This window comes from Equus asinus, chromosome 19 (genome assembly GCF_041296235.1).
Source record: "Equus asinus isolate D_3611 breed Donkey chromosome 19, EquAss-T2T_v2, whole genome shotgun sequence".
NCBI lineage: Eukaryota > Metazoa > Chordata > Mammalia > Perissodactyla > Equidae > Equus > Equus asinus.
The window spans coordinates 8,171,841-8,199,703 of NC_091808.1; the positions used below are offsets into that span (position 1 = coordinate 8,171,841).

Sequence of the window (27,863 nt, forward strand, 5' to 3'; positions counted from 1 at the left end):
ACGCATGTACACACTCACTCACACACGCATGTACACACTCACTCTCACACTCACACACGCATGTACACACTCACTCACACACGCATGTACACACTCACTCTCACACTCACACACGCATGTACACACTCACTCACACACGCATGTACACACTCACTCTCACACTCACACACGCATGTACACACTCACTCACACACGCATGTACACACTCACTCTCACACTCACACACGCATGTACACACTCACTCTCACACTCACACACGCACGTACACACTCACACACACTCACACACGCATGTACACACTCACACTCTCACACTCACACACGCATGTACACACTCACTCACACACGCATGTACACACTCACTCTCACACTCACACACGCACGTACACACTCACACACGCATGTACACACTCACTCTCACACTCACACACGCATGTACACACTCACTCACACACGCATGTACACACTCACTCTCACTCTCACACACGCATGTACACACTCACTCACACACACGCATGTACACACACTCACACACGCATGTACACACTCACTCTCACACACGCATGTACACACTCTCTCACACACGCATGTACACACTCACTCTCACACACGCATGTACACACTCACTCTCACACACGCATGTACACACTCACACGCATGTACACACTCACTCTCACACGCATGTACACACTCACTCTCACACGCATGTACACACTCACACTCACACACGCATGTACACACTCACACTCACACACGCATGTACACACTCACACTCACACACGCATGTACACACTCACACTCTCACACACGCATGCACACACACTCTCACACACTCACACACGCATGTACACACTCACTCACACACGCATGTACACACTCACTCTCACACTCACACACGCATGTACACACTCACTCACACACGCATGTACACACTCACTCTCACACTCACACACGCATGTACACACTCACACACGCATGTACACACTCACTCTCACACTCACACACGCATGTACACACTCACTCACACACGCATGTACACACTCACTCTCACACTCACACACGCATGTACACACTCACTCTCACACTCACACACGCACGTACACACTCACACACACTCACACACGCATGTACACACTCACACACGCATGTACACACTCACTCTCACACTCACACACGCATGTACACACTCACTCACACACGCATGTACACACTCACTCTCACACTCACACACGCATGTACACACTCACTCACACACTCACACACGCATGTACACACTCACTCTCACACTCACACACGCACGTACACACTCACACACACTCACACACGCATGTACACACTCACTCTCACACACGCATGTACACACTCACTCACACACACGCATGTACACACACTCACACACGCATGTACACACTCACTCTCACACTCACACACGCATGTACACACTCACTCTCACACACGCATGTACACACTCACTCTCACACACGCATGTACACACTCTCTCACACACGCATGTACACACTCACTCTCACACACGCATGTACACACTCACTCTCACACACGCATGTACACACTCACACGCATGTACACACTCACTCTCACACGCATGTACACACTCACTCTCACACGCATGTACACACTCACACTCACACACGCATGTACACACTCACACTCACACACGCATGTACACACTCACTCTCACACGCATGTACACACTCACTCTCACACTCACACACGCATATACACACTCACACTCTCACACAATCACCTACTCCTGTACATTCACACACTCACGTCTGCACGCTCACACTCACATATACACTCGTACACTCATTCATATATACACGCTCATACTCATTCATATATACATGCTCAGTCACAGTCTCACACACGCACACACTCACACACACATCCTCCCGTCTGCTCCGCAGCACCCCTCACCCCTGCCCGGGTGCCTTCCGCTCCGTCTGCTGTCCCTGCTCCCCCAGGAGGTGAGCTCCGCGGTGGTGGCAGGGAGTTTCCATGGTCACCCTGAGGGCCTGGTGGCCTAGGCCAGCGCTCGGCAAACGTTTGTGGAACGAACGGAACAGATGGATAAGTGAATGAATGAACGAGTAGGGCCTGGATCCCTGTCGGCTCCACACTGCCAGGCAGAGGCTCGAGTGACAGAGTGAAAACAATATTGATGAGGAAAAGACAACCATATTGATGTGGCAAATAATTTGACGTGTAAAATGAAGACTTTCTGGAAAATGAAACTTCCCAGATGACTAACCACCTGACAGTGGGGCGAGGGGGTGTGTGCTGTGGGGGACAGGCTCAGCCAGGACCAGTTAGGGGCATGTCAGCAGCGGAAAGGTCACCTGTCCCCACCCAGCTGCCCCTGATCTCTTGTTCCCCCAGAGATCAGGACAAAGATGCCATCAGCTCAGGGGACACCGAGCAGGGTGGCAGGTCCCTGCACAGTCCCAGGCACACCTGACAGTGGTCACTCAGGGAGACGTGGTCTACTGGACATGCCTTTCTCCTCGGGGCTGCATTTGACATGCGGTACTTTTTTTCTCTCTCGGTATCTGTTACGCTCATCCGTATCAGCTGGGGGTGGGGTGTGCAGGTTTAGTTATATTTGCTTAGCACTTGCGAGCTGTAATGGCTTGACATTTTCTTAAGAAACTTAAATTTAGCAGCAGGAACTTGATTTGATTTCAGCATCTGTAACAGAGAGGCTTCTGGAAACTTCCTGCCCGTTGGAGTCTCTGTCTTGCCAGGCAGGGCTGGGGTAGACGCAGACAGCACGAGGGTGGGTGGGTCCTTGCTCAGTGCTGGGGCCGCTGCTCTGCCATTAGTGAGGCCGGTGCGATGTGCTTTGCATGGCTTCGTATTTTTGAGTAGATCATCAGCCGTGACTTGGGGACAATTACGGAGAGGCCACCAGCTCATTTCAGAGCCTCATCTTATTGTCACTGTCTTGAGTGAGGTACAGGCGCGAGGGGACCAGGCAGCTTCTTGCTGCTGCTGGTGGCCCAGGGTCTGTAATTGGTGGGCCACCCCCGGAGTGATGTCCCTGTGAACTTTCTCACCTGTGCTGGGCAGCCTCATGCGATTGGGTGCCCCCGACTTACCAAAATGTCACTTATTGTAAAGCGGTTTACCAGGCCAGCTGTTTGTCCGAGCTTTGCGTGGAAGCAGCAGAGTGGCTGCGCGGCAGGGGCCTGCAGACACCATTTCACTCCAGCTCTGCCTGCGTCTGACACGGCAGGGGTGGGGTAGTGGCAGAGCCCAGAACTCAGAAAAATTGGGTTGAATCTCTGCACTTCCACCATCCAGTGGCATGACTTTGGGGCATTACCTAACCTCTGTATCTGTTCCCTCTTGGTGAAGTGGGAGCTTCTGTGTGTCCTTCCTTCCTGTGAGGATTAAATGAGACGGAGCCTCGTGTGTTTGGAGCCACGCGAGCCCCTCCCGTCCTCCTCCCCTTCACTCTCTCCCTTCCCATCTCCTCTCCTTCCTAACGCCTGAAGCTCAGCTTTCATTGCCGGAGCCTGGAGTCCTGGATCAGGGTTCTGACCCACGGGGAGGGTGGAGGAGCCGGGACCCAAAGGGAGTGAGATGTGGGCTGGGCAGGACACTGGGGGAGGGACCCAAATCCCCTGTGCTCATCACTGCTCTGTCTTTCCATCCCTCTGTCTGTCTGTTTCCTGGGGCTGACGTCTCAAACGACCACAAACTGGGGCCTTAAAGCAACAGGAATTTATTCTCACCCAGTTGTAGAGCCCAGAAGCCTGACATCAAGGTGTCGGCAGGGCCACGCTCTCCTGAAGGCTCCGGGGAATCCTGCCTTTTGCAGCTTCCGGTGGCTCCAGGCCTTCCTTGACTTGCGACCGCACCCCTCCCATCTGTGTCTGCCTTCCCTGTGTGTCTGGGTCACGTCTCCCTCCACCTCTCTCTTAAAAAGACACCTGTCCCTGGGTTTAGAGCCGGTCCTAACCCCAGAGGCTCTCCTGACCTTGACATCCTTAACTACATCTGGAAAAACCCTTTTTCCAAATAAGGTCACATTCACAAGTGCCTTAAGTGAGGATGTCGACACAGCTTTTGGGGGGTCTACAATTCACACCACGACGCTGTCCCTTCTGGGCAGCCACTGTGGAACCTGAGCCCGCCCTTGGTGGAGGAGAGTGGGGGTGATGGGGGAGGAAGGTGAGGGGTCCCAGGGTGGTCTCAGGAGGGGCTGTGATCCGCTGTCTGCGCTTCACAGGATGATGCTCCAGAGGACCGAGCTTGGCTTAGTTTTGTTGGTTTCTAGGCTCCACAGTCAGGGAATAATCACAATATGGGATAAAGCTGCCTCCAAAAAGTGTGTTAGAGTATGGATTTCTCTCTCTCTTTTCCAAAATGAAATTGCTTTACCGATTACATGATGAGATCAGACCACGAAAGAAGTAAGACAGGCTCATTTTTCAATTTTCAGACAATTTAAAGGGTAAAAAAGGAAAGAGTAACAGTCACCCTCAAATTCCACCCCATGCTGATGCCTGTGGTCAACATGGTGGCCCATTTCCTTCCAGACATCTTTCTGGGCATGCGGAAGGGGAGTCCCTCTCCCGATGACTTGCACGCCCACCCTGCACCAGGAAACACACCCGGCTCACCCTTAGCCGCTGTCGGGGCTCCTTTTGTTTTGCCTTGTTTGTGTCTTGGACATTAGGCTGCCTCCAGTTTCACCACAGTCAGCCACGAGAGCTTCCCCTCCAAGGGTGTGGCCGCTGGACCTCTCACCAACGTCTGGAAGCCCCTTCCTGCACGCACCCTTCCCAACACAGGCCTCGGCATGCGTCTTTCTTGACTTTTCAAACCATTGCCAAGCCTCCCTTTGCGTCTCTGTCTGAGAATGGGGCAGGCACCCTCCTGGAGGGTGAGTCCTCGGTGGTGACGGCTGCTCTGCCCCATGTCCCCGACGCAGGCCATGTTCGAGTTGGTCACCTCCGAGGCATCCTACTACAAAAGCCTGAGCCTGCTCGTGTCCCACTTCATGGAGAACGAGCGGCTGAAGAAGATGCTGCACCCGTCCGAGGCGCACATCCTCTTCTCCAATGTCCTGGACGTCATGGCCGTCAGCGAGCGGTGAGCCACCCACTCAGGGCCCTCTGGGGCCTGGCTTCCAGAACCTTCTCTCCTCACCTGGGGCACAGCTAAAGCGGGTGGCGAGTGCTCATTACACTGGCTTCTCTACTTTTTTTGTTTGGAATTTTCTATGATAAGATGTAAGTAAATATGTAAACCCAAACATCTACCACCTCTCCCAGTGGGGTAGCCAGTCACATCCCCCTGGATAGGCCTGCTATCTGCAGGTCCCTTCCCGCCAGCACAAGGGCTCCGTGTGTCGGGCACAGTCAGGCTGGTCTGTGGTGAGGCTCACGACCGGGTCCCGGATGTCCATGTAAGCGGTTCTTTATCCCGACGTCATCAGGCCGTGGCTTGGTGAGTGCAGGGCCCCAAGACCCCCTGGGGGCCAGTGCAGAGCATGGTCCGGGATTCGTGCTCTGTCCTCCAGTTCGATGGCGTGCGCCACAGCTCGTGGCCGTGCTTACTAGAACTGTGCTTTTGTTTTGCCCCTATGAAGGATGGGATGAGCTTAAGTGGCGGAGGAAAAGACTTCTGTTAATTGACTCTTGCAAAGAAGAAATGAATTCCAACCGTCTTGTTAGGACAAAAGATCCGTTTATCGCTTTCACTGGAGGCTGTAGAGTTTTGCAGCTCAAAGTGCAAAGCTCAGCTTTTGGAGCAGCTGCTCCAGCCTTGTGAGTTCAGATGTGAAACTGAGGTGCGGCAGAGCGGGGGCCCTTCCCCAGCAGTAGGAGCCTCTCCACCCCCGTGGGGTGCACCCTGGGAGCTGCTGGGTGGGTCCCTCCTCCACACGGACAGCCCACCTTTCTGTTCGCAGTCTGCCACCTCCTTGTGGCAGCCCCGCCCGGTGGGCTGCAGAGGAGAGAGCTGACTGAGACCAGAGCGGCCTCAGAGACCCCTTGGCCTCTGTTGCTTTACCCTCACTGGGGGAGAGCTGTCTTTTTATTTGCCTATTTATCTTTTATTATGGAAAATTCCAAGCATGCAGAAGTAGAGACACCAGTGTAAGGAGCCCACGCTTCAGCATCAAGGTTCACCCACATCCGCCACCCACGGGATCCTTCTGAAGCAACCCCCCACCGTCATTTCATTTCATCTGTAAACACATCAGTAGGTATCTAAAAGATAAGGTCTCCCTCTGTTTTAAAAAGACTCCTAGCGCTATTATCCACCCAAAAAACTGAACAAATAATTCCTTGACATGACCAAATGTGCCGCCCGTGCTGGGATCTCATCGTGTCCTGTTTGTCGGTTTGTCTGAGCCAGGCCCCTCGGTGGGGATGCATCCTGAGTCTCCCCACCCGGGCGCCCTGAACCCGACCCCTGCCTCCCGCAGGTTCCTCCTGGAGCTGGAGCGCCGGATGGAGGAGAACATTGTCATCTCGGACGTGTGCGACATCGTGCACCATTACGCAGCCAACCACTTCTCCGTCTATATCACCTACGTCAGCAACCAGACGTACCAGGAGCGGACCTACAAGCAGCTGCTGTGAGTGTGCCCAGGCCGCAGGTCCATGACCCGGCACAGCCAAGGGCGTGGGGGGCGGTCCTTGGACCTCTGCTTTCCCAGGGTGGTATGCAAGCCCAGCACATTCCAGGGCTTTCGGTGTCACTCGAGAAACGTTGACCCCAGGACAGTCAGCCACGGCGCCCACGGGTCCTGTGTGCAGGACGGCCATGCAGAGCTCTGTGAGGTTTAGAAAAGAGTCTGAGGCCAAGAGGGTAACATCTCAAGGCCCAGGACGTCAGAAAGCGGTTTGAACTGGAGACAAAGGCAAGAATGGGGCGAGCGGGAGTCTTTTTGCTGGTTATCCAGCAATGCCCAAGAATTTCTTGCTCGTCTGCCCACGTGGCAAACTTAATTGGGGTTTCGATTGCTGACATAATTTCTCATCAACTTGCCTCTTTTGAATTCTTTGCGTTTCTGTGCCACGCTTCGACGACAGTGTAACCAGTGAGGTATTCTTAGCCGACTCGGGAGCCCCAGCAGACTCCCCGAGCCTCACGTCTAAACGTTACACTTCACTGGGCCTTTCCGTCAAGATGCGTTGTTAACTGTGGACGTTTTAAAGCTCGAGTCTTCGGGGGTTTGGGTATTTTATGTTTCATTGAAAATTGGGATTTGAGGGAATCAGGATGCCATTTTTGAGGACAAACACTGAGAAGATGAGCATGCAGGAGATATTTCAGAAGGGGGCGGGCCCCGCGAGTGTAGACCGTCTCGGCCTGGGGAAAGGGCAGAGTGCTGTGACCCTGATGACGCACAGTCGGTGGCCTGGGTCCGATCCCCCACAGTCATTCCCCGGAGTCCTCGTCCCTGTGGACCCGGCCCCCTGCCGAGGTGGGCTGCACACGAGATGCCTGCCTGGCAGGAGTAGCTCAGGTTCTCCCTCTGTCACCGCCAGCGTGCTGCCTGTTCCTGTCCCTCCGCGGGTTCACCTTGCCGCGGTGTCCTGCTGGGTAAATCATTGACTGTGTGTCCGATTCATAGTCTTGGGCACGCAAGGAATCCTTGCCTCCCGCACACGACATATTCGGCTAAGTCTCCATGGGCCAGGCGTGTGAAGCCATGATGGCTATGTGACTTGTACATGATCAGTTAATTTTCCAGAAAAAAAGAAGAGATCAGCGTGTTTTCCATGCCCGTGGGCTGTCTGGGTCTTCCGAGGCTCTGGATGGGAAGGGAGCGCCCCCATTCATGCCGCCCGCGAGCCAGAGACCCACTCTCGCGTCTCTGTCCCCAGCCAGGAGAAGGCAGCCTTCCGGGAGCTGATTGCGCAGCTGGAGCTCGACCCCAAGTGCAGGGGGCTGCCCCTCTCCTCTTTCCTCATCCTGCCTTTCCAGAGGATCACGCGCCTCAAGCTCTTGGTCCAGGTACCGGCCTCTCGCCCTAGCCATGCACCCCGGACTTGGGCATGCTTCTGCTGCCGCAGACCGTTCCCTTTGCTCATTCCCCGTCTCTGCTAGCTTTCTAGGAAGTCCATTTGTTCCACAAATCCTAAATAAGCTTCCACTGTGTGCCAAGCGGTACGGGACCCAGCCCCTGCTCCCAGGGAGCCACTTTCTAAGGGTGGAGATTGACAAACAGACATGGCCCGGAAGTGGTCATGACTGCGAGGACAGTGAAACAGTGTGACACAACAGGGGCTGAATGCCTAGCCACTGCCAGTTGGGGGACAGGAGACACTCTTGAACGAGTGACAATTAAGCTAAGACTTGGCTGTTAGGGAAGAGCCATTCAGGTGACAGGGGACTGCTTGTGCAAAGGTCCTGGGGCAGCTGGAAGGTGAGCAGTGAGCTGGGGGAACATGACGGAAGGGAGTGAGTGTGGAGACGTGGGCAGAGACCAACCAGAGGGCCTACAGGGCTGATATGACACAGGCTCTATCCTCAGTGTGATGGGAGGCACCTGGCCTGACTGACATTTGTAAGAGCTCACAGTGGCTGCCCTGTGGAGAGAGACAGGCGGGAGAGCAAGAGTGAAGTGAGGGAGGGTTAGGAAGCAATTCGAGAAAAAAAGATGGCTTAGCAGGGCCTAGGGGGCAGATCCTGGAGGAAAATCAGTGACCTGAGACGTGGACTTGCCACTGTGGAGTGAGAGGGAAGGAAAGGAATCTTCTAGCTCGAGCGACTCAGGAGATGCTGCCGTCTCCCGAGGTGGGGCGACCGGGTCGGGCCGTCAGGGTTTGAGCTTGAACTGCCTGAGTTTGAGATGACTTTGAGCAGTTGGCCATCCAGGTGTAGAGTTAAAGGGGGCAGTCAGGGCGGGAACTCTGGGCGTCGAGGTGGCAGTTAATGCGAGAGACCTCCCAGGAAAGAGACAGGGCTCCCGACACCCGGCCCTGGGACGCCATCCCAAGAAGGAACAGCAGTGAGGGAGGACGCGGACTCAGGGAGCTGGGGTCAGGGGGCCTGGAGAGGATGAGATTTCCTGAAAGGGGGGCTCCAAGGAGCCACAGACCCCTGTGCCTGCCGCATGCTGGTGGGCGTGTTCACCCCTGTCCTGAGCGGAGGGAAGCCACCAAGCAGATGAAGTGGATGGTGTGGACCCACTGTGGCTCTGAGGGGAATGAGCTGAGATGGTGACCTGTGAGCCATAGTTAGAGGAGGTCAGAGGTCAGGCAGGTGGGAGACCAAAGGCCGTGGGGAGAAGCAGCGTGGTGGGGAGGAGAGGTCGGAGCCGCCCCAGGAGGAAGGGGCTCATGGCCCGAGACCAAAGAAACTGGTGTTGGAAGAAGCCACTCCCGGGGTGGCAGGTGAGAGCACTGTGGGAACACAGCGAGGGTGACCCCACGTCACAGGATGCTGGGGAATGAAGGAGTCACGGGTGAATTTTGTTTTTAACTTGGAAAAACTGAATCAGAAGATAGTCAGGTTTCCTAATGATGCAGAGAGAAAACGTTTTAAGAAATTTTATAGGAAAAGAGCATATATGGACATACAAAAATCTAACTTTTGTCTGATGACAACCAACAAAGCAAAGGTCAAGACCTACCTTAACGTTGTCATGAGGAAAACAGTGGATCGGGGGTGGGGGGGCCCGGGCGGGCTGGGGGGCTGCCAGGGAAGGTTCAGAGGAAGCGTGTTTGCGGGGGAAGCCGGGGTGAGGGCCTTCCAGGGAGAAATGCCAGTCACTGCATAAGGTGGGGTACAGGGGTCCCCAGAGAGGCAGCTGGCATGGGGGGCACGTGCACCATCCCGTCTGAGGCCACGAGCAGGACCCACCTAGTTGGATGGGAGCTTCATTCCAATGGGAAAAGGTGGAGCCTGAGCCTGCTCATGAGAGATAGATTTGGGAGTAAGGGGACCGTTACCGACAGGGTTTGGTGGCCCCACGTCGGTGAGGGAGGCCCCAGGAGAGTCTGAGATGACCCTGGGTCTCTGACGTGGCAGCGGGGTGGGGCGAGACAGGCAGTGGGAGGGGTCTAGGTCTGGTCTGGAGCCCAGGAGAGAGGTGCTGGAGACGTTCGTGGGGCCGCCATCGCACGCGGCAGGTGGAGGCGGGTGGGTTGTGCTCAGATGCACCCAAACCTCCTTATGGGACAAAAGCAGATCGGAAAATCTGGGCCCGGTGAGGACGGCTAGGCAGAGACTGTGTGAAGTCTGGAGGGTGAGGCAGACTTGCAATTTACAGACAGAGGCAAGATGAGCATCATTTTCTGTTAATTCAAGAAAATGGAACCATTAGAAAAAAGACATTTTTATCAATAAAACGGAGTTAACAAAGCCTCGGGGTCATTGTGACTTGCCTTCAAATGACGATCCCAGAGGACAGGGTGGGGAAGCCCCTGGTGCCCACCGTGAGCGTTGGGCTCCCCCTGGGGACAGGGCTGGCCCTGGGCATCCCTGCCTGCCCCACCAGCACATGGTCGCCTCCTCTGCTTTGACCTGCATTGAACTTGGTCCCCATGGTTAATCCTCTTGGGAGGCTTTGACTCCTGGCGCGCATTTTAGAGCCGGGCAAGGCTTTGGGTCAGGATGCTCAGCCCTCGGCCCGGCTGAGGGTTCTCCTGCCCTCTGTCCGTCACCTGGTCGGGGTTTTTGTACATGGATGTCACAGCCACGTGAGGCTGTTAGGACCGGTGCAGCAAGGAGGCCACCACTGCAAGGCAGGGTGGAGAGGGGAGGAGAGGCTGTTCGTGACGAATATTAATGCAGGCTTTCCCTGCGCTCAGAACATCCTGAAGAGAGTGGAAGAGAGGTCTGAGCGCGAATGCACCGCCTTGGACGCTCACAAAGAACTGGAACTGGTGAGTCGTGCTTCTTTCTTGCTTCCTGATGACCTGCTTTCCTCATCTGGACCCGCCTTCCTGCTCCTGCTCCCTCGTGTGTCAGTGTGTCTTTGGGAAATGCAAATTCGTTTTACTGTTTACTTTTGCAATCCAGAAAAGTCATTGGGTCTAAAACATACGTCGGTGTGGCCTGAGCAGGATGCAATGTCCTCATTCTCCACTCCGGGCTGTTGGTGTGCCCGGGGTGGAGGAGGCAGCTGCTGGGCACTCTGTACCCGTGTTGGCCTCTGCTGCTGCCCTCAGGCTGGTCTCTCTCATCAGCTGCTCACCACAGGCGTCTGGGGCGCTTCAGCGAGCCCACGCTTGTCCTTGCCTGTTTCCGGTGTCTTCCCACCTGTGATACCTGCTGACGCTGGCTCTGGCCATCCCTGTGCCCTGACACAACCTGCCCCATGCATTTCTCCTCCTCCGCGCCTCTGCCCTTCTCTCGGGCGGCCCCTCCCCTCTCTCTGTGGAAGGACACACTGGCCCTGCCGAGCCCATCTCCGCGCCTGGTCCTCGGAGAGAAGCGTTCCTCCTGGGAGTCCCCCGCAGAGTAGGGGTCATGCAGGAGGGGTCAGAGAATGTGTCTGTTCTCAGCGCTGGGCTAACGTGGATCCTTCTGTCTTAAAGCACTGGCTTGTGTGTTTGGCTTCTGGTGTCAGCTGGAGCTGAGAGCCAGCTCCTGGCAGCTGTGCGAGGGCGACGTTGTCGTGCTAGTGATCCGTGATGGACGAGAGCCTGGTGCTCTCGTTCCGGCAGCAGCAGCTTAGTAAAAGGACTAGGCCCGTGGGCGTCTGATGGTGGGTCTAAGCCACGTGGAGCCAAGAGGACTTCTTAAGTCATTTTACTCCGGCCTCTCCTCATGTCCGTTACTCAGACCAGTTGGCCACCAAAATCCTTCTGGCACCCTTTGAATACTGGGGGGAAACAGCGCTCCCGTCATAGCCTCGTGGGGAAAGGCTGGAGCCTCGAGCCGGCTGGTCAGGGAGGGCCAGTGACCTGGGAGTGGGGCAGCATCTTTGGGCCATCTGCCCACCCCCAGAACTCACATATCTGATCCGACGGGAATCCATTCTGGCCCCCACCGGGCAGCTGGCCACACTGAGCCCCAGAAGGCGAGTCCAGTGATGCCACGGCCTGTGAGAGGCCCACGTGCTCCAAGGGCTTTTCCTGTGGTCAGCTGGGGGCCAGGCGAACACTTTCTATTCCTTAAGTTCTTTTCCACCATCATCTCCCTTTTTTTCTCCTTGTAATGAAAGTGTACTCTTGTTTCTCATAGTTTACTTTTTTTAAAAAAATAAAGGTGTTTTTTTTTCTAATGTATAAAAGTAATTGCTGCTCAATTCCAAAAAAAAAACACAAAGTGCTCGTAAGTAAAAAGATGATGGTAAAGATCAGTTATCCCACACCCCCTGCTGACGTGCTGGGGCGTGCCCTTCCAGACCTCTTTCTAAACAGACACCTGCACACACAAGTGTATTCTTTGCAAAAAGGGATTGTGGTTTATAAGCCAGCTTTGCTCTCCATTCTAGTGCATGCAAAATTATTGCAATTTTTAATGATTTCATAGAACAGGGTTATACAGATATATTAGCATCAGTCCCAGTTGGTGGACATTTAGGTTGGTGACAGTTTTCCTCATTCTAAGCTACACTGCCAGGAACATCCTTGTGCAGACATCTTTGGGCACCGTCCTCATGCACGACTGCTGAGTGCCTGCCGGGGCCGGGCTCTGTTCTAAACACCCGTGATCCGGTGTGGAATGTTGGTTTTTCCACGTGAGTCCCCAGAAGTCCCAGTTAATGCGATTTATTGGGCCTCTCGGTACGTGGGCTGCCTCCAGGAAGGTGGGGAATCTGCTCTCCCCTACAGCGGGTGACAGGGCCCATGTCCCCACAGCTTGGCCAGCCTGGAGCCTTGTCTGCCTGCCTCTTCCAATCTGACAGATGGGAAAGGACATCTAATTCACTTTCTAGGTGATGCGAGGGGTCGGCATCCTCTTTTATGTTCCCTGGGGTTTACTTCCAAGTGAGGACAAGGCCACTAACTTTCTCCACCAGAACCGAGAGCCATACCTAACAGCCTGACAGGTTTTCCAACTGGCCTTTTTTCCAGAAGGTGCTGGAGAAAGGAGCTGCTGTCCTTTTGAGACTGGCCAGTCTCAGCTGTGGGCACAGTGTCGGGTCCCAGTGGTTGTTTAGCCCTTTGGGACCTGAGTGGACAGAAGGAAGTGGCCAGTGACAGCTGGCTGCCGGTGGCCTGACGTGTCCTCCTTCGTGTCCCAGGTGGTAAAATCATGCAACGAGGGCGTCAGGAAAATGAGCCGCACGGAGCAGATGATCAGCATTCAGAAGAAGATGGAGTTTAAGATCAAGGTGAGCCTGCTCCCGTCCACCTGTCCTGGCCCAGCCCAGCCGGCTGGAGCATTGGTCACTGGCCAGGCCTGCTGAATGCCACCCTTGGGTCTCAGTGCAGTGTCACGTCCACCGAGGCCCCACCTGTCCCGGTCACCAGGCTCCATCACACCGGCCTAGACTGTCTCCCTAGAGACTGTGGGCAGGGACCCGGGAGCTGCCTGCCCGAGTCTGGAGTCTGGATCCTGCTCTCATTTACTGGCTGTGTGACCTTGAGCATGAAGTACATGAGAGGGACCATTCCAGGGACTCTCCAGTCTGGGGGATTTGAAAATCTTCTCCCCCAACTTTACCTAAAGGTTCAGGCATCAGTGAGCCCGCAGGGCCGTATGGCCTGGGTTTCTGGTCGCCCTGGGTGTGGGAGCCAAGCCCCAATCGAGGATGCAGACGTGGCTTTCTGGGCCCCCCATCGAGCTCCTCCTGCCAGGCCGCCCGCCCTTGAGCCCCAGAGTGGGGACCCCAGACTGGGCCTCTTGGCCCCGTGGTACCCAGTTCTCTCCTCTCCCTGTGAACCCAGCCCCTCCCCTGATTCTGCATCACACAGGCCGAGCGTGGTGAGGGGATGACGACACACACACAGAGGCGCCCACACCCACGCACATGTGTGCACAGACACATACAGTACACATGGATACGCTTAGACACATATACACAGCAGCACAGTGAGGGCCGCGGGGGAGCCTCTGGGAGGCGCGTGGAGGGCCACGCCGTCTGACACCGCACCCCCCCCCGCCCCCCGCCCAGTCGGTGCCCATCATCTCCCACTCCCGCTGGCTGCTGAAGCAGGGCGAGCTGCAGCAGATGTCAGGCCCCAAGACATCCCGGACCCTGCGGACCAAGAAGCTCTTCCAGGATATTTACCTCTTCCTCTTCAACGACCTGCTGGTGATCTGCCGGCAGATCCCGGGGTGAGCTGGCCTGAGGGGGGCATCGGCGGTTGGCGGCTGGCACGGGGAGGGCGGCATGGAGAGGACAGGGTTATCTGTGGCCGGGGGTCGGCCGGCAGGGTGGCGGGAGAGAGGTCGGGCTTTGATTGGGGTTTAAAGGGCTGCTCCGTTCTTGTCCAGCTTTGGGCCTTTGGGCAAGCTTATTTAAAGCTCCTGAGCCTCAGTTTCCCCTCCTGTTGAGCGAGGGTTTCACTCCTTGGATATGGGGAGCCCAGCTCAGTGCATGCACTGTCGGAGCTCAGTAGAGGGGTGACTGCAACATTGTTGGTGCTGGTCCCGTGTCCACTGGCCACACCAAGGGAGGGGTTCAGGTGGGGGGCTTCCAGAAGGAGGTGAGGAGTGGCCAGAGCAGTGGGGTCAGTCCTGCTGGCTGGCTGGGGTTGGGGCGGATCCCCCGGAACCCCCGGGTCTCCTTGGGACTCACACACCTGCCCGGCCACCCTTGGTCCCCAGAGACAAGTACCAGGTGTTTGACTCGGCCCCACGGGGCCTGCTCCGCGTGGAGGAGCTGGAGGACCAGGGCCAGACGCTGGCCAACGTGTTCATCCTGCGGCTGCTCGAGAACGCCGATGACCGGGAGGCCACCTACATGCTGAAGGCGTCCTCACAGTGAGTGCCCAGGGCCACCCGCACCCTGTGACGCCCGCCCGAGGCGCTCCGAGTCTCCTTCCAGGTGGAGCCAGCTCCAGGGCTCCGCACCCACTGTCCTTCCTGCCCCCAGACCCTGCAGGGAGTTAGGGTCCAGGTGTGGGGCTGTTGGGGGGGTGGCTGCACTTGCTGGGGGTGCCCGTGTGCACATGTGTGCACGTGTGTGCGTGTGCACGTGTGTGTCTTCCCCCTGGGCCTCAGACTCTAGCTGGGCCCCATGAGATGCAGAACTCTTGGGCCATGCTTACTGGTGAGCCCCTGTTGCTGTGTGGCCTCAGGGCCACCTCATCACCTCTCTGAGCAGCCAGGCCACCTACCCTGCAGTCCAGCCTCTGAGAGGAACAGACGAGATGGGTGGGGAGAGGCTTTGTGGCCGTGGGGCCCAGCACCTGACATACAGGGGCTCTATGTGCAGACCAGGCCCCCCCCAGACTCACAGGTGCTGCCCTCCCCATCTCCATCCAGTTCTCAACGCCTGGGGCAGGTGGGGAGGCACGTCCACCTTCCCCAGTGTACACTTCCCACAGGCAGTGGCTTCAGGGCAGCCGGCCTGCACTCTGTTGAGGTGTCAAGGGGGGCTGGCCCTCACCGACAGACTTTAAAGCTGGGGAGACTATATAGGGCTCCCCCTCTGTGCGTCCCCGCCGGATTCTGGGCACGCTCCTGCCGTAGCCCCAGGCGGGGCTCAGGACCCAGTGGCCAGCTCGGTGGTGGCTCTGGCTCCACGGTTGAACATGTGTCCTCTCCCCATGTCCCAGGAGCGAGATGAAGCGGTGGATGACCTCGCTGGCCCCCAACCGGAGAACCAAGTTTGTGTCCTTCACGTCCCGGCTGCTGGGTAAGCAGTCCGGTGGGCAGGGGGCACCTGCTGGGCGGGGCAGCCAAGGCCGTGGTGGCATCAGGTCCTTGCATCCACCCGAAGGGCTGGGCTTCCAGGCCAGTGTCCCAGAGGCCCGCGTGGCCTCCGGGAAGCCGCTGGGCCTGCCTGAGGGTCCTCTCTACAAGTGCAAGCTGAGTAGCCAATGGAGGACATGGGCGTAGCCTGAGCTTGGGGAACATTTGGAGGGTTAATGAAGAAATAAAAGTCACTGGGTCTTAAGTGACAGCTACCGAGTGGAAACCAAGAGGGATTTGGGCCCAGAGGCAAACACCAGTGTTCTTTGGGGCCGCCCGTTGTCTGAAAACCTTACAGAATATAAAAGAGTGTGAGTCCAGCTGCCTGACCAGGCTCCCAAGTCCTGACTGTCCCGGAACTGCTCCCAGGGCCACAACTCAGGTCCCCAAAGTTCCTTGTGAAGTCGGGAATGAGGGCCCCTCGCAGCCTGTGCGGCCTCTTGGCCCGTGCAGTTTTGTCAGCCTCGTGGCAGTTTCAGTCATCATTTCTTTGCAGCCACACCCTCCCCCTCGCAGGAGCCATTTGGCGGATGCTGTGGAGTCTTGCGTTGCTCCTCAGACGGGCAACACATCCCTGCTCACCGCCGGGGTGTCAAGGGTTTGCCTGCGCACCGGGCAGGGCAGGTGACACAGTGATGAGGACATGCCACCTCCCTCTCCCTGCCCCCAGACTGCCCCCAGGTCCAGTGTGTGCACCCGTACGTGGCCCAGCAGCCGGATGAACTGACGCTGGAGCTGGCCGACATCCTGAACATCCTGGAGAAGACTGAGGATGGTGAGGCCCGGGGCTGGCGCATCTCCCGCTCGGGGCCCCCGGGATGCCCAGTGCCTCTGCTGTCCTCTCCTGGAGCTCCAAGGTCTGCCCTCCCCCTTAGCACTAGGCCCGAGCGCCCAGCTCCACGTCCCCTTCACCTCGTCCCACCCTGGCCTGGGCCCACCCATCACAAAGGGAGGGGTGATGGCCGGGAACACCCTGACCCTGACCCTGGACTTGCAACAAGCTTCCAGGTGAGCCTGTGACCACCAGGCTCAGAGCCCCGTGTAGGCCAAGCAGCCACCCACCCAGCCCCTGCCACCCCTGCTGTGGGCGTCAGTGCCAAACGAGGTTCGCCCCCCAACCCCCAAAAATTGACCCCTTATCTCTACATCAATTGCTCCTAATCAGAATCCCCCCAAAATGCCCCAAGCATCTCCCTCCCCCACCCTCTCCTCTCCTTCGAGGTCCTGGCTGGAAGGCCTCAGGCTGGTACCTCCAGGGCAGGCCGTTTCCGCTGTTCCCAAATCCCAGGGGCTTGCCCTGCACTGGAAGAGCAGGGGCCTCTCCCCTCCCCTCGGAGGAATACACAGCCCGGCCCCCCTCCCGTGTGGCCTGCAGAGTGGGCCCTCAGACCCTGGTCTTAGCCCTGCCCTGGGACCTGTCAGTGACACGGTGATCTCAGGGGGAGGGAAGGAGGGCCAGGGCCCTCTGCTGGTGTCGGCCAGTTGATGATGGCCACCTTCAGCTGACCCCCCAGCTCTCCAGGGAGGGCTGCCCAAAAAGAGGGTGGTGGTGGGCTTCCAGGCTGGGTAACCAAGTGGTCAGCTCCCACCCGCACCAGCGCCCTGGGACCCGGCCCTTGGGGTCTCCTGGCCTCATCCAGGATTGCTGAGGGCTTGGGAATGGGTTCCGAAGGCAATGCATTTAGAGCACGCTTGTTCTGTCATGGCCTGTGCACACACACTATGCTCCTGAGGAGGGCGTCTGGGTGGCATGTGGGGGACAAACCAGGTCTGAGCATCTCCGGCAGGAGTTTTCGGAGCAGGGCCCTCTGGAGAGGCCGGCTGGCTCTCCCGCGCCTCCCTCGCTCTGCTCCCCACCCAGACGGGAGCCCCAGCCTGCAGGGAGGCCCAGCCTGCACCCCTGCGAGAGTGCCTGACCCCCGTCCCCTCCCCACGCAGGGTGGATCTTTGGCGAGCGTCTGCACGACCAGGAGAGAGGCTGGTTCCCCAGCAACATGACTGAGGAGATCTTGAATCCCAAGATCCGGTCCCAGAACCTCAAGGAGTGTTTCCGTGTCCATAAGATGGACGACCCTCAGCGCAGCCAGAATAAGGACCGCAGAAAGCTGGGCAGCCGAAATCGGCAATGACCCCCGGCCCCCAGCCTGGCGGGGATGCGGGTGAACCCCGATGGATGGTGGAGGGGCTCTGGGGAAGGCCAGTGCCTCCCCAGGCGCAGGGGGTGACCGGGGCGCCCAGTGCAGGAGCCACCCCAGCCCTCGTCCCTGCCACGTGGTGCGTGCTCGCGTGTCCTGGCCCCTTGCTCCCACGCTGGAGGAGGGGAGCCCACGTGTCTGCTCTGCTGCATCTGTAAACGGGAAAGTATATTTTAAACAGTATTACACCATCACTCCCTCCGGGCTCTTAGAGGGGGTGGCGGGGGTTGGCATGCTCCGGGGGCCTCCCCAGGCCCTGGAAGAGGCCCCAGACCCAGGATGTCCTTGGCTGAGGGCAGGTGCGAAGGTGATGATTGTCATTACCCCCTGCACGTGCCCTGTCTTCCCCAGAAGCTGTCAGAATCCACCAGGCGCGCAGGTGGACCACCCCTGCCCAGTGAGCTTGATGGGCAGCCCTTGGTCCTGATTCAAAGAACTGAGGGACCAACCGCCTCTGTCCACCCCCTCCCCAAGCCTCGCCAGCCTCTGGCTGCACGGCCAGGCCCTGCCTCCTGGCAGGCCTACCAGAGCTTGGCTGAGGGCCCATGCGTCTCTGGCTCCTTGACAGGCTGGATGTAACTTGTGTCTCTGACCCTTTAGGAGCCCAGGTGTTGTAAGGAATGACTTGGTCACTGCATTCTGTATCGGTTATGGTTCCGAGAAAAGCAAATATCATTTTTGGCTGCATTAAAAGAAGCATCATGTACAAAATAAAGGAGGTGAAAGTCTACTCTTTATTGCCCTGGGTGCACACAGGAATCAGGTGTTTGCTTCTGCACAGGGAGAGGGGAGCCCCCTTCAAGGTCAGTGGAGGAGGCTTGTCCAGGGAGGGGGATGAGGAGGCTTTGGGTGAAGGGGGAAGCTGCCGGGCTTGGGGCCTCAGGATGGAAGTGGATTGGGGCCTCCACTAGTGGAAGGACTTCAGAAACAGAAGAAGACTTCCGAGGGAGTTGGGGATGCCCTTCTGCTGCAGTGGAAGCGAGAAGGCAGGTTGGAGAGACCACGGCGGGACTGCAGTGGTCCCACGGGAGCTGACCACTGGGCGTGGGGCTGGGCTTCCTACCTGGCCAGTCACTGGCCTGGACCATTCCTCCCCCTTCCTAGAAGTAGCCCGTTACCCTGAGGCTGCAGCTCCTGCCCCAGCCCAGCTGGCCCTCAGAGCTACCCCCGACCTGTACCCCTCCCTTCAGTCCTGGAATGTGGAGGCCCCTGACTCTGACCCCACCCCGCCCTGCCTGCCTGGGACACCCTCTTTCTGCCAGGAGACGTTAGAAGCCCACGATTCAGATCAAGCGGCACTTGGTAGCATCTTCCCACAGGCCGCAGCACGGCTCTCGGTGTCTTCAGACCTCAGATCCTTTGAGAAATGAGTGGATCCCTGGAAGATGCATTCATGTGCAACACACGGGTTCAGCTGGAGAGGGACCCCCGTCCCAGTAAGGGACGCCTCTGTGCTGCACCCCAGCGGGCAGTGCCTACCCCTGAGTCTCCCAGGAGTAGGGGGAGGGGGAGATGGGCCGTTTCTGAGCCCCACGCTGCTCCTGGGGTGGGGGTCAGGGGAGGAAGGGTGGGAGGTGGCCGCTGGTCCTGGCCGTGGTCCAGCTTTTCTTTTTGAAGCTGAGAAACAGCATCTGACCTGGATCATCCGTTGTAATGGGGGCTTTGGCTGCTGGAGGTTATGTGAATGGAAATAATTTAAACAGTTTCATGAAAACTGGTCAGTTTTATAGCAGGCCTTCGCAAGCAGAAAGTTTTAACCCCTGATGTGTTTGGGGAGTGTGTGTGGGCGCCGCGTGCGCACATCTGCAGTGTCCAGGAGGAGGAAACTGGTCTTAGCTGGAACAGGTGTAGCCAGGAGCTCAGGGACACCAAGGAGGCCGAGGCAGCTGCTGGAGACCGGGGTGAAAAACAGCAGGAGGAGGAGCGCCCCCTCCACCAGGCCCCACCCGTGGGGTCCTCCCAGCCGCCCATCAGGGGCGTTTGCAGACAGTCCCCGCTCCGGGCCTTCCGGGACGGGGTTCTGACTCCCGTGCGGCGCCCAGAGCAGCTCAGCCACTACTTTAAATCGCTGTGTTATAAAAGGTAGGCTTCCTGGGAAGTGTGGGAGACGGAGGGCAGGACCGAGGACGAGGACGGAGCGCCAGGGCCGAGCTGGGGGAGGGGTGCAGGCTGGGCGGTTCCCACCCCTCCCTCAGCACCCTCCCGCCCCCAGCGCGGGGCTGAAGCGGGGAGAGTTGAGCTTGAAAAGGCTTTTTGTTTTCTTTCTCTAAACACACGAGCCGGCCGGCCGACCGTGTGGAGGCTCCCGCGACGCCCCTGTCACCCTCAGCCCGACCCCAGCCAGGCCTGGGAGGCCGCCTGGGACTGGGGGGCGACAGCGGGGTCGGGGAGCGGGGATAGGGCCACAGCTGCAGGGCTTCACCCCTCGGCGCGTCCTGCTCCTGGGGCTTCCTGAGGCAGAGGGGTCGCCAGGGGTCCTGAGGGTGAAGGGCTGGGGCTCCGAGCCCACACATGGGGCCCTCGCCCCCAAATAACCCGGCCTCGGGTTGGGAGCGCCGACGGCCCCCCACACCAGCAGACAGCCTCACCCCGGCCCCACCCCCAGCCCTGGCCCCGCCTCCTCCCCGCCCCCGGCCCCGCCTCTCCCCCCCCCCCGCCAGCCCCGCGCACGCGCACGGCGCGCGCACTCGTGGCTCCCGCCGGCGCCCGAGCGCACGCGCACACAGGCGCACGTGTCGCGCGCTGTCGCCCGGCCCGCTCGCCGCGCCCGCGCCGACACACTCGAGACACGGGGCGCGCAGGGGTGAGTCGGGCTGCGCCGCGTCTGGGCGCGGCCCCTTTATTCGCTTCAGGAGGCGGAAAACTTTCTCAGCGCGACGACCACGAGCGCCAGCACCACGCAGGTGGCCAGCAGGGCGGCGATGACGATGGCCGCGATGGCGCCGGGCCCCAGCGAGCCTGCGGAGGACGGAGGGCCGTCAGCCGCGGCCCCGGCGCCCTCTCCCCTCCCCGGCCTCCCGGCCCCACCCGTACCGCCGCCCTGGTCCAGGCGCTCCCCCGCCGTGCTGTCCTCGGGGCCCGGCGCGGCCGTGGGGGCCGGGGGGCCGGTGGCCGCGGGCTCGTGGGAGGGGCTGGAGCTCTCCGGGGGGCCCTCTCCCGACGGCAGCTCGGCGGGCTCGTTCCACAGGGTGGGCGCGGGCTCCTGCGGGCCCTCGGCTGCAAGGCCAAGGACAGGCGCTGGGGGCCGGGCGGCAGGGACGTCGACCCCGCGGTTACCAGCTGGGAGGTGGCGCCGTGCGCGAGGCGCTGGGGCTCTGCACTACCCCAGCCCCGCTATTTCACAGAGCCCCCCACGGGGGCCAGGCTGCCTCCAGCCCAAGCGAGGACAGATTGATTGGGGTGGAGGCGGGGAGTAGGGACCAACGGGCCCTCTCAGAAAACGGCTGGGAGAGCCCTGGGCGGGCGGCGGAGGCAGGGCGACCCGGGCCACACCCAGGACCTCCGGCAGGTGCTTTGCCTCTCCCGGCAGAGCCTGGGGTCCCCCATCTGAACCCGGGAACTCTGTAGGCCTGGGTGAAGTGACACTTGTGAGGGTCCCCCTCCCCCTGCAGGGCAGACAGGTCAGCCTGCACCCTGGAGAAGAGGCCAGGAAAGTGAGGCAGTGCCCCTCCGGGAACTGGGGTCCCTGTCCACCCCTCGCCCCGTGAGGAGCCACTGCCACAGGAGGTGGGACCTTGTGGGGGAGAGGAGAGGCCCACCCCACACCCCAAGGGCAGTGGCCCTAACCTGAGCAAAGCCATGCAGCCCACGAGACACGGGGTGTGGCACATGCACGTGTACACTCGCACACACATGCGGCTGAGGCTGAAAGGCCCAGGGGCCCCGTATCCTAAGAAACTGTAATGCCAGCACATCGCTGCCTCCAGACAGCAGGCCCGAGGGGTGGGCAGGGGTGTCTGCGGTCAATATAAGGGGAGCCCCAGGAAAGGGTGGGCGGGGACCCCCCACACACACAAGCTGGGGTTCAGTCCGCTCATTAGTCCCTAGGCAGCTTTTCCTCAGGAGCCTTTCTCTGCTCGTGGGTTGGGGGTTAGCAGGGTTTGGGGTACCCAGGGGCAGGCTGACAGGTCTGCATGATACCCCTGCTCTACCCCACCCCAACCTCAGTCAGCCCATCCTTTCTCCAGGATCCTGGCCTGAGGAGACCCAGAGCAGCACCCCAATGCTGGAGGCCTCCCCACCCGAGCCCTGACCGTCAGCTTTGGTGGGGTCACGCCTGCCTGTGCCAAATCTCGATTGTGATCCAGGAATGCTCAGCCCCCCCCAGGAACCAGCCCCTAGAATGGGTCTAGTGGGTGTCACGACATGCCATCCTGCCTCCCGCTGCCCTACGGCTGGGACCGTGTGGCCCTGCTTCAGAGCCCAGAAAACCAAGGCTTAGCTGGGCCTTGGCGCTAGAGCTACTGGGGGTTTGAAGCCCCTAGACAATGCAGTAGTGGGTGTGCTTCCCAGGAAGCTCCCAGGAAAGTTGTGGTTTGGTTAACGCAGCCCTGGCTGGCCCACCTGCAAGTCCCGGGGGCACCTTTCACCCCTGCAGGCTCCAGCCCTGAGAGCTCCCCCTGGGCCCAGACAAGCCAGACCCACGCCCCGCCTCCAGGCTCACAGCTCCTGGAGAGGGGAATGCTCTGGGAAGACACAAAGGTGTTCCTGGGGCTTTCCTGCCAACAGTGTCCGCTTGAGCCAAATAGTAGGAGACATTAGCTAAACCCAGATTCGGGGTCAGTCTGAAAATACCTGGGTTTTCAGAAATGTCAAGCTCATGAAAAACAAAGGTTGAGGAATTATTCCAGATTAGAGACTAAGGAGATGTGACAACTGACTGCAATGTATGTTCCTGGAAGGGGGGTGGGGGCTGCTCTCTAAAGACATGATGGGGGTCCGTGGGTGAAGTGTGAGTGAGGCCGTGGTTTAGTTCTGTGTCGATGTTCATTTCCTGATGGGGATGACTGGTTCTTGTTTCGTAAGAATATCCTCGTTCTTGGGAGTATTTAGGGACAAAGGGGCCTGGTGGCTGCACTTGCCCTCAGAGGGCTCAGCATTCAGCCAGATAGGTGGGTGTGCAGACAGGCAGGAAGACAGAAGAGCGAATGTGTTGGTCATTGGTGAAGCCGGGTAAATAGTCTACTGGAGCTCATTGGGGTATTCTCTCAACTTTTCTGTCAACTTAACATCTTTTCACGATAGAATTTCACGAAGTCCTGGGCTCCACAGGCCCTGCCCCTGCATCTCTGCCGGGTCAGCTCTGAGGCAGGCAGGGAGCACTGTCACATTCCCCATGGCTTCCCAGGCCGGCGCCCATTTTCAGAAACACCCCTGACAAGGAGGCCTCCTGGGGCGGAAGGCCCCTGCACCCAGTGGGGGAAGCTGCCCTCTCGCAGGGCCCGAGGCTGAACCGCAGTGCTGGTGTCTGGGGGCCACTCTGGCCCCCCACCAACTGCGAAGACCACCCTGTGAGCAGGGGGCAAGTGACCCTGTCAGGCCTCCCTTGTCGCTGCCTGGAGGGCAGGAGTCTGCAGCGATGCAGCCACCTGGAAGGCTTCAGGCCCCAGCCGTGCTTGCCTCAGGCTCCCAGGGCGCTGGGCAGAGAAAAGGCCTGAGTGTCCCCACTGCTTGCCAGGCCCTGAGGTCCAGGGCTCTCGGACTGCCTGTCTCTCCAGATAAATGGACAAACCACTGGCCCCTACTTGCTCACCACACAGCCAAGACAGAGGCAGGCAGGCACCTCCCTGTCCCACCACTGCCAGCCAAAGCTCACCTCCAACTGCCAGGCACCTGGCCAGGAAGCCGCCTCTGGACCACCGGGTACCCGGCCCAGCCGACCTGGGCAGTGTCTGGGGAACCAGCCCAGAACTCAGGAGGAGGAGGGACAGGCCCCACTGCCCCTAAGAGGGCAGGGACTCACTCCCTGGAACCAGCCAGGCCCAGGTGAGCAGGCCCCCTCTGCTGTTAGCTGGAGTCTGGGAGCATCTCGGGCCCCTCTGAGTGGGCACTCGGGGGGCACACCCAGGCCCTCTCTCCATCTGTCCCAGTGACCCAGCCTCCCTCTCCTGCTCCCCCAGAAGCCTGAACCCTCCCAGCCAGACACACTGGCCCAGGGTGCCTTGTCCCTGCTGCACACACCCCACTCCAGCCCCTCTTCCAAGACCCAGCCAGTCCCTGAACCTTCAAGGGGCTAGACCCATGGGCTTCCAAATCAAGAGGGCTGCATCCAAACCCTGGCTCCATCACGCCTCACCCGGGACCCAGCAGACTTTCGCCCCCCAACTTTACTTCCTGACCAGGGAAACGGGTTGGACCATGCCTCTCTCAGCCCACACCAGTTGGTAACTGTAGCTCTCATCGCCATCGCCAGCTGCTACCTGGGCCCTGATGGCCCCTCTGCCCTGGGCGACAGGGCAGGACACAGGCCAGGCCACTCCGTGTGCTGTGCGTCTGCTGCAGCTGACTGTCACAGGAGACCCTCGAGGGCTGGTCCAGGACTCATGTGCACCCAAGGAGCCAGGGCCCCAGGGGCCAGCCAGCTCCCTGCAGCCCATGCGGGGGCCCCAGTGCATGCACAGGCTGGAACTGTAGCCCGGCCTCATCCACGAGCCCTCCAGCAGAGGAGGCACAGCCGCCGGGGAGGCCAAAGCATTGTCGTAGCCTCATCTCCGTGTCTGCATTTTCTCAATTTGCTGTGGTCAGAGGGGGAGACAAAGTTTACAGACAATAACCCACCCACTCCCAGAATCCAATGGGGGAGCTGTGGACAGAGATGGATGTCAGGGAGTGTGCCAGCATCAGGCCTCGTCTAGGATGGGGGAGATGGGGCAGGAAATGCCAGGCAGAGGGCCGCGTGAGCAAAGGCATGGCGGATGGTCCTCTGGGCACGGAAGGCGGGCAGTGAGCTGGCCACAGGGATGCTACGTGAGGACAGAGAAGGAGTAGGATTGAGGAGGACTGATGATGACACTCCAACTCCAAGGACCAGAGTAAGCAACGTCCTGCGACTCCGAGCTCTGACGGAGGAAACGAGGAGAAGAGCGGGGGGCCTTGTGACAGCTCCCAGGCCAGGGCACCACGGGCTCTCCCCCAGCCACAACGCGCCAGCCGCCCTGCCTTTCGGTAAATAAGTTTGTTTAACGCTCACTCTGACCACAGGGCCCCGAGGCCAGGCGCCCGTGCTCACAGACGGTCTTTGTGCGGGCCATGAAGGGCCTTTTCATCCCCACCCTGGCCTCCCGCCCGCTCAACCTGGCCTGCTCCCCCCGCCCCAGTAGCCCGGCCACAGGAGACCAGCAGGGAGGGCAGCAGGTCGGGCCAGGCCCTCAGCCACAGGGCCGCTCCTTCCCGGCCTGCCTGCTCCGGGCCCCCAGCCGCCGAGCAGCAGCAGGGGCTGCCAGCCTGGGACACACCTGCTCAGAGCCTCCAGCCCGGGCGGGGTGGCCCAAGTCCTCCCAAGCGCCCTCCCTCCCAGAAGGACAGGAAAAATGACAGCCAGCTGGAGCCCCAAAGGCTCCGGGGTGGAGTTGGCCTGCCTGCTCTCGGTGGGACACGTGGAGGGGGGTGAGGCCAGGCGTGGTCCCGCGACGCCAAACACGAGGCTGTCCCCAGGCATTCCTGTGGCGGCAGACGAAGCCCGCCCACCCAGGCTGTGTACGCACAGTCTGATCCAGGGCCTCTGGCCGGCGGCCCGGCTGGGAGAGCTGGCTGCTCAGGGAGAGAGAGACTGGACAGGAGCTGTCTGGGCAGCCCCAGACCCTGGCAGGCGGGCCAGCACCTCCACCTCCACCCACCTTGACCACCAGGAGGGAGAAGCATTTCACGGGGGAGCAGGTGGGGGAGCTGCAAGGATCACAGCCCCAGTGTGCCCACTCTAGAAGATGCCATCCTACACTTTAGGTCACTTCCCCAATTCCTGGGGCACCACGCCAGCCCCCTGGCTTGCCCAACTATCACCTCTCCCACCAGAAGAGAGGCTGGACGCTTTTCCAGCCTTCATGAAGAGGCAGGTCTGCCCTGAGACCACCCTGCACCCAGCGGAGCGGCTGGGGATGTGTACACACATTCCCCTAACATTTACTGGGCACCGCAAGATGCCCGGCCCGGCCTGAAGGCTCCTGTCTCTGACCGTTGTAGGCCCGCAGTTCCCCTCGAGGGAGGCAGAGGCACAGGGAGGTTGAGAATCAGCCAGCAGGAGGCAGAGCTAGAAGCAAAGGCAGGCTGCAAGCTTCTTCCTGGGCATCTAGAGAGAGGCTGGCAGGCCCAGGGGCTCCTTCCCATGGCCCATTTCTTCCCGGTGTGTGAGCCTGCTTATGTGGCTGTCTCACCAGCCTCACACACACTCCCCTGAAGCCCATGCTGCAGAGAGGGTCTGCAGGGGGCCCCCACCCGCACGTTTCTTCAGCCCCAGAGGCCCCAGGGGCCCTGAAACACTTCTCCTTTAACCCACCTCATGGCCAACAGAAATGGCTTCCTTCCAGGAGAAAGACCACTAGTGACCCGTCTGTGCCTTTTCTCTCTCAGGCTTCGAAGCCGGCCTGGGCCAGCCCCTCAGTGCAGAGCCGCCCAGGACTGGGGCTGAGGTCCCAGGAGCCTACCCTTCCCGCATCTGTTGGGACCCTCCTTCTTGCCAAACCCTAGAGCCAGCTATTTTGGCTCCGGTGCAGAGCCTAAATCTAGCCTCCTCACGGGTTTGCGGAGGGGTCTAGGGCCCTGTACTCCCTCTGGACTTTTTCCCGAGATAGGAAGAGTACCTGGGTCTTCAGTCTTAGAGAACATTTCAGAAGACCAGCAGGGAAGGGCTTGCAGGGTTTGGAAAGTAAACAGCAGGTCTCTGAGGCCTTCTGTCCAGGGGCCTGGGGCCTCTGGCCCCTCAGCCACTTGCCCCGTGCCTGATGCCCCCTACTGACTCCCAGATGCAGAAGCCTTCAGATTTTAGGTGCTGGAGTCATTCCCATGTCCCCCAGGCAGCCAACGTCCCTGGCCCTGCTCCCCACATCGCCTTCCTACTTCAAAGGCCATGGTCCCCATGGCTCACGACTCCTCGAGACATCCAACACAGCTCCTAGCAGCCCTTCTCATGGGAGCCCTCCCCAGAATCACCCCAAATGGCCACCCTGTCTCCTGTGAAGGGCTTCCGCCCAGCGGGCACTGGAGAATCTGGCCCAAGGTGCTTCTTGGCCCCAGGAGGCTGGTGGCAGCAAAGTGGAGGGAGCACCCTTACCTGTGAGCACCGCAGGGGCCAGGACCCCAGAGAGGAGCAGCAGCGCCATGCGCAGGGCCAGACAGAGAGCCATCCTGGCCCGGAGTGAGTGAGGCAGGCGAGCGGGATGCTCCGAGGACTGAGCTGGTAAACTTGAGGGCGGCGGGCGAGAGGTATCAAAGGGCTGGGAAGGGTTTTCATCAATGCAAACTCTGTCCTCCTGGGACACCGCGCCCGCCCCCCACACACACAAGCGCACACGCGCACACACACACACACGCACAGAGCAAAGCTTACAGAACGGACCGCTTTCCTGAACTCCAGAGCAGCCCCACCCTCGGAGAGGGAAAGAGGAAATTGCTCCCTTTCGCTCTCTTCTCTCCTCTCTCTCTCTCACACATTCACACACACACACAAGCACACACTCACTCCTGGGCCACTGGAAGTGAGAGATTCTCAAACCTCCACGTCCAAGTTTCACCCAGGGAACTTGAAAAGTTGAAATGCCTCCGGCACTATTTCAGTGGGTCGTGGATGGGCCCAGGAATCTGCATCTTATTGCCCGTGGCCCAGGCTCGGGAGGCCTGGCCCTAGGCGGTCAGCCTGAGCGCCCAGCTCTGCTCA

General features: G+C 59.4%; 2 protein-coding genes across 4 annotated transcripts in view; one reads left to right on the plus strand and one right to left on the minus strand.

Moving 5' to 3' along the window:
- The window catches only part of NGEF (neuronal guanine nucleotide exchange factor), a 107,301-nt gene extending 88,588 nt beyond the window's left edge, over positions 1-18,713 (plus strand). For both annotated transcript variants that reach the window (XM_044751464.2, XM_044751465.2), the window contains 10 exons: positions 4,960-5,120; positions 6,460-6,612; positions 7,868-7,997; positions 10,799-10,873; positions 13,183-13,272; positions 14,056-14,219; positions 14,712-14,867; positions 15,665-15,744; positions 16,471-16,575; positions 17,739-18,713. In XM_044751464.2, coding sequence (XP_044607399.1) covers positions 4,960-5,120; positions 6,460-6,612; positions 7,868-7,997; positions 10,799-10,873; positions 13,183-13,272; positions 14,056-14,219; positions 14,712-14,867; positions 15,665-15,744; positions 16,471-16,575; positions 17,739-17,929 — 1,305 coding nt within the window. In that variant the 3' untranslated portion in view covers positions 17,930-18,713. The remainder of the gene's footprint in view (positions 1-4,959; positions 5,121-6,459; positions 6,613-7,867; positions 7,998-10,798; positions 10,874-13,182; positions 13,273-14,055; positions 14,220-14,711; positions 14,868-15,664; positions 15,745-16,470; positions 16,576-17,738) is intronic.
- A 2,084-nt stretch (positions 18,714-20,797) lies between these two features.
- SNORC (secondary ossification center associated regulator of chondrocyte maturation) lies at positions 20,798-27,813 on the minus strand. 2 transcript variants are annotated; one of them, XM_070489394.1, is made up of 4 exons: positions 27,702-27,813; positions 27,261-27,423; positions 21,029-21,211; positions 20,798-20,953 (listed from the first exon to the last, which is right to left on the minus strand). In XM_070489394.1, exons 2-4 carry the CDS (start codon positions 27,331-27,333, stop codon positions 20,844-20,846), a joined length of 366 nt encoding a protein of 121 aa, XP_070345495.1. In that variant the 5' UTR covers positions 27,334-27,423; positions 27,702-27,813; the 3' UTR covers positions 20,798-20,843. The 2 variants fall into 2 exon arrangements, with proteins under 2 accessions (XP_070345495.1, XP_070345494.1); XM_070489393.1 differs by lacking the exon at positions 27,702-27,813 and adding an exon at positions 27,537-27,588.
- Between the last annotated feature and the right edge of the window lie 50 nt (positions 27,814-27,863).

Bases quoted from the DNA above. Each gene is read 5' to 3' on its own strand.
- SNORC (XM_070489394.1), bottom strand. From the start codon at position 27,333: ATGGCTCTCTGTCTGGCCCTGCGCATGGCGCTGCTGCTCCTCTCTGGG. The intron at 21,212-27,260 runs GTAAGGGTGCTC...TTGGCCTTGCAG, and splicing joins GGCCCCTGCGGTGCTCACAG to CCGAGGGCCCGCAGGAGCCC. The intron at 20,954-21,028 runs GTACGGGTGGGG...CGTCCTCCGCAG, and splicing joins GCGCCTGGACCAGGGCGGCG to GCTCGCTGGGGCCCGGCGCC.